General features: G+C 38.4%; 1 protein-coding gene across 1 annotated transcript in view; it reads right to left on the bottom strand.

Moving 5' to 3' along the window:
* HS3ST5 (heparan sulfate (glucosamine) 3-O-sulfotransferase 5) overlaps positions 1–2,587 on the bottom strand; it is a 6,499-nt gene extending 3,912 nt beyond the window's left edge. The window contains exon 1 of the mRNA XM_010151131.1: positions 2,481–2,587. Within this exon, the coding sequence (XP_010149433.1) occupies positions 2,481–2,587 (107 nt within the window). The remainder of the gene's footprint in view (positions 1–2,480) is intronic.
* Positions 2,588–8,653: the final 6,066 nt, after the last annotated feature.

Genomic DNA, 8,653 nt, shown 5'->3' with positions numbered 1-8,653 from the left:
TCCCCTTTCTTATCCTCTCTCTAAAAAATAAAAAAATATCACTTAAAAGATCTTGGCAGTAGTGGTATTAAGCAGGCTGTCAGATCTGGGTAGTTGAATCCCCAGATGTAACTATTTACTGTTATATCGCAACAGGTTAATATTTTTGATTCTCTGAGTCATTTTTTCCATTAAAATAACAGAGTCCTTTGCAAAGAGTGTATGACATTTATTGTATCACTGAAGTTGCTCTCCCAAAACAGGCAATTTCTCAAATTGCTACAGTAAAACTTCACAAATATTCATCTTGAGAAAACCCATCATAGAGCAATTCATCTTAGAGAACTGTATTTTTGACAAATTTCAGAACAGCTTAAATAAGGCTGGATAATCTTAATGGCAAGCAGCAGTCATGTCTCTCCTGCTCTAGACTATGTGCTAATTGGCTTCTAATGTAGGTGTCACTGTGGCATAGGATTCTAAGCCTGGTTCCAGCAGGAGCAGTTTGGAACACCGAAATCGGGGGCGGAGGCTCCCCATACTGCCAATGAGTCATTAATCCAGATCTCAAAAGTGCCAGGCACAGAATCTATTTGAGCTTCCACATGGGAGGTAGCTCCATGCACTCAGGATCTGAAGGAAGGTGCCCTCCCCTGGAGGGGAGTGCTCAGCTCATCTAAATTTATGACTCCGTGAATCAGATAAACTAGTGCTGATTTTCCTTTGGACCTGAGAAAACCCAAACATTTCCATTGAAGAGCCTAATCTGAGGCTATTAAATGTGGGCTATCCCCAGCTCTCTTGTTCAAATTGGATCAGCATAAATTAAACATAAATGAATCTGGATTTCCTCCTGAACAACTAGTTATTCCAAAGTCTGTTGAAGGCACTCAGTGTCCTTTTACTGGCAAAATCAAAACGTTTGGATTGTGCCCTCATGCTGAGGCAGAAGAACATTTCCAGTTAATTCATCTGTGTCTTATCCTTTCTAGTGCTTCCTCTTCTCTTCTTTCATAACCAGTCCAGATAAAGGACTGTGTTTTAGCACGGTGGCATTTTTCATACTGGGTAATACAAGAGAATGAAACTGAATTTTACTGCCATTGGCAACATTATATATGAAACCGGTGGAATTCACTGCCGCAGGAGGTCAGCGAGTCAAATACTGTGGCGAGATAATTTTATAGCCATCAGTAAATTCTGTAGATGTGCAAGCATAGATAATAGCACAAGGTTAATTAGATTTCATGCCTCTGAGCATAAAATATACTTTTACAGGGACCAGTAAGGAATTCTGCCTCCATTTACAGAATCACATTAGTCTCAGTGAAGTGTTCACCTCTGAAGCATCAGAGATGCTTTGACCACCGGGGAAAGAAGATATAAATACTGGGGCTTAATTTGCAATGCCCTAACTGAGTACATGGTCTCTCTCTTCTTCTGAAGTGGGATTAAGCAGCTGAAGAAGGCACCCAGTGACCTCAGATGGAGCTCGACATTACCTGGCAATGGAGAATAGGTGGCGCTGTTTTCAATTCACTTTCCATGCACTGCATATTCACACAGCATTGTGTCACAATTTTGAACTCAACTAATATTTTCCACTGTCATTTAAAAGAAGAGCACTAATACACCATTAGCACAGGCAAGCTGTCTACCAGCTTCTGGAAATCCCAGTGTCTTGTTGCATTTATTCTTTCAAAACAGCTTTATCTTTTCTTTTTTTTTTTTTTTTTTAATCCTGTTTCTGTGTAGCACCTACCAGAGCAATGCCAGATCGTTTTGAAGGTGACAGAGACAGCAGTGTCAGTGCAGGTAGTGCTACTGTTGCACTGTCAATAACCATTCACGACTCATACTGGTCAAAAGTGCCAAATACTCTTCAATTTCCTCAGCTGGGTTTTCTACTGCTCTCCAGGAAATCATTTGCAGTGAAGACCTACTTATTTAGCACATTCAGCTCCAGAAAATACTGGATGATTAACATAGTTAAAATTCTCAAACCCTGAAGCAATCTTTCAAGTGAAATAGTATTCAAAACTTGACGAGCTACTCTGCAGGCTCATACTTAATTTTAACTACCACTGTAGCGCATTAATTGCTTGCTCATAAATTTGGAAAAGATTCTATATAAATACATCATAACTGTTTTGCTGAAACTAGAGGTCAACACACAGATGCACACAGACAAAAATGAGCTACTGTAATGACATTTTTACTGGATGATGTTTTATTTCTTCTCTGAAAACAAGTGCCAATGTGCTTAGAATACAAATGGACAGTTAGAAATGCTTTGACAGTGATGACCCTCAACTGTTTTCCTACTCTCTTCTCCAAAGAGGAGGAAAAAAACAATGAAAACCACTACTAGAACAATCTTTCTACACATGAGTAGACACTAAAGACAAAATAAAACAATAAAAGAAATCAGATCCTTGAAGCGAAAACGCAGACAATCTGAGCTCATTTACAATTAAAAGAGCAGCTACTTAATGATTTACCTATCCAAGCTCCCAACTCTGGCAACTAGATATAGGAGACTTCCAATAGCAAGGCTGCCTAGCACAAAGAGCTTCTGTCTCAGCAACGCCTGCTGTTTGAATAGCATGGCCCTCCATCAATCTTCAGGACTTCTTCAGTCTGCAGAGACAAGAACACATAAAACACTCATCAGAAAGCAATATGCAGGGTAATGTTTAATCATTTGTTGCAAGTGATTAACCCACACTTGCAAAATCATTTCAAACTGTAAAATAAATAGTTAAAACTTTTTTGCTTGCTACTGTTTTTCTGTCCCACACAGTAATGTCAGGCAGTATATTTGGGATAGGATCATAATCTGGAAGTGACAGTTCAGTTACACCCACCATTACTAGGGCTGGCTGATAGACACACTGTGGGTCTGGACTGTGTGAAGGCTTTTATTGTCATAGGGTCTCTTGTTAGGTAAATATGCTTAGACTTTAAGCCCGTCAGAATCAACCTGGGCTAGATTTCAACAGACATTTAAATGCTCTGCTGCCAAGTGAGGCAGCAGTAACCAGGAGTCAGGCTTGCAGGTCCTGTGACACAGCATATGGGGGCATGTTTACCATGTCTCTATTATTGTTAGTGTAAGTTGTAGAGAAATCTAAAACCGTATTTCCTGATCTGTGCCAGCAAGCCCATGATGACAGACCTGAGGAGCATGTAACTGGGGTAGGCAGAACGATGATTTTTCAATACCAGCACGTCCTATCAGCTCTCCATGTGCTGGGCAGCCACTTGGGCTGCTCTCTGGAGAATCTCTTAAGCACCTCATCTGCCGGACATCAGCCTTGGCTGTCACCTCAAGGCTTAATGGGACACAAACTGGCATCCTTGAACCGAGCATGAATATATACCCAGATTCCAGCAACACCAAAACATAGACTTAAATTCCCTTTACTGATGTGCTCCAGAGACCATCTAAAGCCCACAAATGAGCTTTTGCTTTAAATACTTTAGATAGGAGGCAGGCAGGAGTCAAAAGATGCTAACTGGTTTCAGGAAGATTCAACCAGAATAGCCAGGAGGTCCCTAGGTAATGTAGAAGGAAGCACTGAGTAAAACTCTGTCTTTAACCTGACTCTTACCTAGGCATGTGGCTTGTTTAGGAGACCTGTTTAGGAGACTCAGAGCTGCGTGACTAACAACTTCTTACAAGAACTGAGGAGTAAGATCTGCTTCTCCTTTCAGAGCACAGCCAAAGGTGACCTGGTTCTTCACTCTCTACCCATCCTGGGCTTTCTCATAAATATCCAGGAGAATTAAGTTGAAATTCTCTCACTGGCTCAGGGGATGTAAAACCATAGTGTCTACCTGCTAAATGAATTCTTTAATCACCGCATTGATCCTCTTGATACAAAAAAGCATAAATATGAACTGAATGAACCTGAACTACTCATCAACAGCCTCACTTTCTCAAACAGGGAATGTTTATTGCATTATGGAGTAGTTTCAACCGAAACTGCTTTGTTCTGAATTTTTATTGGAAATTTTTGATACCATGTTTCTTATGTTTTAGTACTAGTAAAGCTAGTTTTGCAGCTCACTATTTTCTCTTCCAGCTTTAGGATTTGCATCGAGCAAGAGTGAGATAGATTATTATAAGCATATAACTATATACAGAAGCAGAATGGGTAGTGAAAGTGCAAGGTTTGACTGGCCACTGTTACAAAGAACCTGCAAATGTTTCTTTGTCCTGCCCATATTGTTAGATTTTTGGCCTGGAAAGCTCTTGTGTAACTCCAGGGTACACTTTGGGAGCTACAGCAAGCCAGGGACCATTCCCAACCGAGAGCATGCATGCAGCCTGCCTCACTGCTGGCTGTTTAATCATGTGGATGCAGGTCACTCCATACTGGTTGTCTTCAAGGGTGGTAGAACAGTTATTCCCAAGCACATTTATTTTACTGCTATAGAGAAAACCTTTTTAAGACCAGCCTATCATCTCCTGATAAAAGAGCCATGCAACATGGAAACCCTGAGTCTGACTGAGTCTCTAACACACTTCTGGTGTGCTAATAATAATAGTAACTCCTTATAGAGCCAGATCATAGCTCACGATAACCTATCTGTCATACAGGGTAACCTATCATACAGAATATATTGCTTTTTATGTAGATAAAAGCAATTCTATAAGAATTCTCAGATAAGAACCTTATTGCAACAAGAATCATATTAAACAGAGTAAAAGGAGTTTGCAATGTAAATACAGAGACAGAAGAAATATTATCATCCTTTAAAAAATAAATGAGGAACAGAGGTACAGAGAGATTAAGTGGTTTGCTCAAGGTCACAAAGAAAACCTGTAGAACCAGTGGGATTCAGTGAAATGCCTGAATTCCTATCTAGTACCTTAACTCCGTGATAAACTTTTGCCTTTTTTGTAGTATACTGTAGTCTTAACATTTAAAAATAAACATAAACATGCCATATAAATGAGGAATTCTAGATACTGAGCAAGGCAGAAAACCCATAACTGAAACAATTATTAAGAAAAATGCCCAGATACTGTATCTCTATGTTGATACACTACTGCTAATTACTGTCTTAATTAAGTTATTTAATTAAAAAAGGGAAAAGAGGACATGATGATGATGATAGCAAATTTTCATAGGTTTCCAGTTTCAATCCTTCAGTGCTGCTGTCTCTAAATGAAAGTATCACTTCAGCATTACAGTTGGCTCTAAACATCATCTCTCAGAAAACAGATACATATGCAGCCCTCTGTACATGAAACTGAAGTTTCATGCCCACATGTTCTCCTTTATACAGGTTCTTGGATCCCAGGTAAGTCCTACCTGCAGGCCTCACTGAGGCTGTGGAGGTCATTAGGCAAATGAAATAAAATTACTGACCACCTGTTTCCTGAAATAGATTCCACAAGGTCTCATGACATCAATGTTAATGTTTGCAACAACATTCAATGCAGAAAAACAAAACTAGACCAACCAACCAAAACCAAACCCCAAACCAGTTCCATTTCCTGTGTTTGCATGTACCTGTGTACAGAAAGCTTTTCCATAGAATGGTAAGTACTAAACATCCACTAGAAACACAGATATAACATTATTTATTTGCTTGTTTTGTTTTTGTTATCTCTTTCACCATGTAATTTAAAGTCCATGGAAGTTTTATTCCAGAGAAGTTTTGATGTCTATAAAGTTGTCCTCAAAAATGTAGAGAAATAATATCTCGGCTTCAGAAAAGGTTACATCTTGCAATAGATGCACTGAGATAGCTCTACGTGACGGAGGAGAGGACTGAAGAAACACTTCTATTTAAGCCTCAGAGTTAATACAACCAGAATGTGATTAAGGTGAAGGTCCCTAAGGCAGAAATGTTGCTGGAAAGTAACATGGCAATACTTAAATGAAATGGAAAGAAGAAATGAAAAGGAAGAAATGAAAATTCTGGGACATATTATAAGCTGCACAAAGTTTTCTATGAGGAATGCATACTTTTAAATTTAACAAGAAGCTGGAAGGCAAGATAAAATGTAATCCAAAGTGACAAGACTTTAGCAGTTATTTGAGGCAAATAAGGGTGTTTTAATTTTTTTTTCTCTCTGTTAGGGATGACAGCTGAACTGGTCCACAAGCTACTGACTAGTAAGAGAAAGCTTGGGAAACAGAACTCTACCAGAGGCAGAACTGTCCTGATAGCTGGATGATGAATGTGGACCTTCCTACCAAAAGAGATGACAGTATACTGTTGCACATCTCCAGTGGGCTTACATCAGAAATATTTATCTTTAACAATCTAGTTAAATATGCCTATGGGGAAAGTCCCTTCCTGGATATCCAAGAGAGTCACAATGTACAAAGAACAACACAAACAGTTCACAATGTGGAATGCGTTATTTCTAGAAATGAAAGTGTGTGCAACATTTTCTAGAGAAAAAAATTTGAGGTGTGATCTCAGATATAAAGCTGATTTAACTTGTTATATTGGTATGTGAGAATATTATTATTATTATTATTATTTATTCTTGTGTTGAATAAAGGAGCTTCATTTAGCGCTAGAAAGTAGCCTTATCAGCATATTGATGTGAATGCTTCACCCAACCCCATTCCCAATGCTCTCATCCCTGCTGTGGTGAGAGGACTGGGGTTATTGAGTGAATTTCCAAGAGAAGACAGTACAACTGTGCAGAACTGTGATGATAATACCAATTGAAAACAGATGGACTGTTCCTATCAAGCTAAAGTGATCCTGGTTAAAGGTAGATACTGCATTTGTTGGCCAAATAATGTGAATTTTCAGTGAACTCTTGTAAAAGTTAGTTTTAGGTTCAAGTTAGGTCAAGTTAGTCAAATGAGTAGGAGAAAAAAGGAAAAAACATGCCAATAATGACAGCATTACTGATGAAGGTCTGAATATGATAGCACCACAAATTGTGCAGAAGCACTGAAACCAGAAGCTGTTGTAATCACCTATTGCAAATAAACAGACAATGAGACAAGAAGGTCACCTGGAACTTGTTTGAAAATAATTTGTACACATGGAAAATTTTGTACACATGGAGCAGAGACGAGAAGATGCTATTGATAAATTAAGAGCATGTGGTTGATTACAGAGTGAAGAGTAAGAAAGAAGGGCAACATATAATCCTTCAATAAACAGCCTGAAGATATACCATCTTGATTGAGTGATGGGATTAATCAAAGTGAAGTGCAAACCACAGGCAAATATGCACAAAGGAGGCTGGAAAATAAAATAAATAGGTTTGGGTTTCCTTTAGTTGAATCGATCACAGTTGGCATAGATTTTTTTGATTCTGCACACCAGCAGGGGTCATCTGTTAACCAACAAATATTTGTCTTCCTACACTGCAAAAAGATCTTTGAGATTATGTGTGATTTAAATACAGTGGCTGAAAAAAAAAACCCAACAGGTCAGGGAACTGATCACTCAGAACGTTTCCATTTCTCTTGATTTTGCATTATGTTTCTTGAATGTTAACTACAGTTTGTTGCATTTGTTGCTGTGAGTAAAATTCATACAAATCAAGCATTTAGACTTTTTCTGGCATAGGAAATCACCAGTCATTTGGGAAAGGAAGGATTTTATCCCTCAAATTCTTTGCATCAGCTCATCAGCTCACAGTCTTCTTCAGGAGTCTCTGGCTCCTTCTTAAGACTCCTCCAGGTCCTTCCCCACCACTGATGAAGGTCTAGGCTAGTGACAAGGAAAAGATATACTCCCTCTGTACTTTTTCCCCAGTAGCCTTTGCTTTGATGACTTAATTGCAGCAGTACTATTGCACCATGTGTACTGAATTAAAGAGCTAGAATAATCATGATAAATCAGAACATGATTTTTCGTTAGGGAGAGGATTTTTCATTCCTAATAACATTGAATAGCCTAAGAACAGACAAAATTATTTGCCTTTCTGACACAGTAAAATGAAATGTATAATGGGATCTAAAAGCTTTGAAAATACCATTGTTTCGGAGGGAATGGCAAAGTGCTGAACCTGCAGAAATGGAATTTGCTTTTTTTTTTATTTTCCTTAATGAGTCATATTTTCTATATCAAAAAGAAATTTAATTCTGATAAGTAATTAGTCTTTCAATTTTTTCTCTCTAGCATCGGAGTGAGATGGGATGAAATAAGATTAACGCACACTTGTTTAATTCAGGTTGTAAAGGAAGAAAAGAAGGAAATATGTTCACAACATGGAACAACTACAAAGATTCCAGTAAATGTCCCTGTGTACTAAACATGTCCTTTTCTCCTCAAGACTCATATTGACTGAAACAGTGGAGAAGAAATTGTTGGCAAAGCTGATGGAAAACAGTAAATTATGCAGATACACTCTAACATAAAGATTTCCTATAATCTTATTCCATAACTATGACAATAATTTAAAAATACCCTTTTTTTTTTGTCTGCTATTGTAGAGTTTTGACTTTTAAGACTGCCTTTAAACTGCCCTTGAAGACAGTTCTTGTGTAAAGAAGTGGTAAGACCCTTTCTCCTGAAATGCTGCTTTACTTTAGGAGGCTAGCCACAAAACCAGCCTCTGTATGTGGATACTAGATAATAAAACATGTTAATTTCACAGAAGTTAGCACACTGTCAGTGCTGAAAGAGCATTTGTGATTCATAATCCCAAGGCCATGAGGGCTGTCTTGGGTGGTACACC

The sequence above is a fragment of the Eurypyga helias genome, unplaced genomic scaffold, assembly GCF_000690775.1.
Source record: "Eurypyga helias isolate BGI_N326 unplaced genomic scaffold, ASM69077v1 scaffold30874, whole genome shotgun sequence".
NCBI lineage: Eukaryota > Metazoa > Chordata > Aves > Eurypygiformes > Eurypygidae > Eurypyga > Eurypyga helias.
This window is presented reverse-complemented; position numbering and strand designations above follow the sequence as displayed.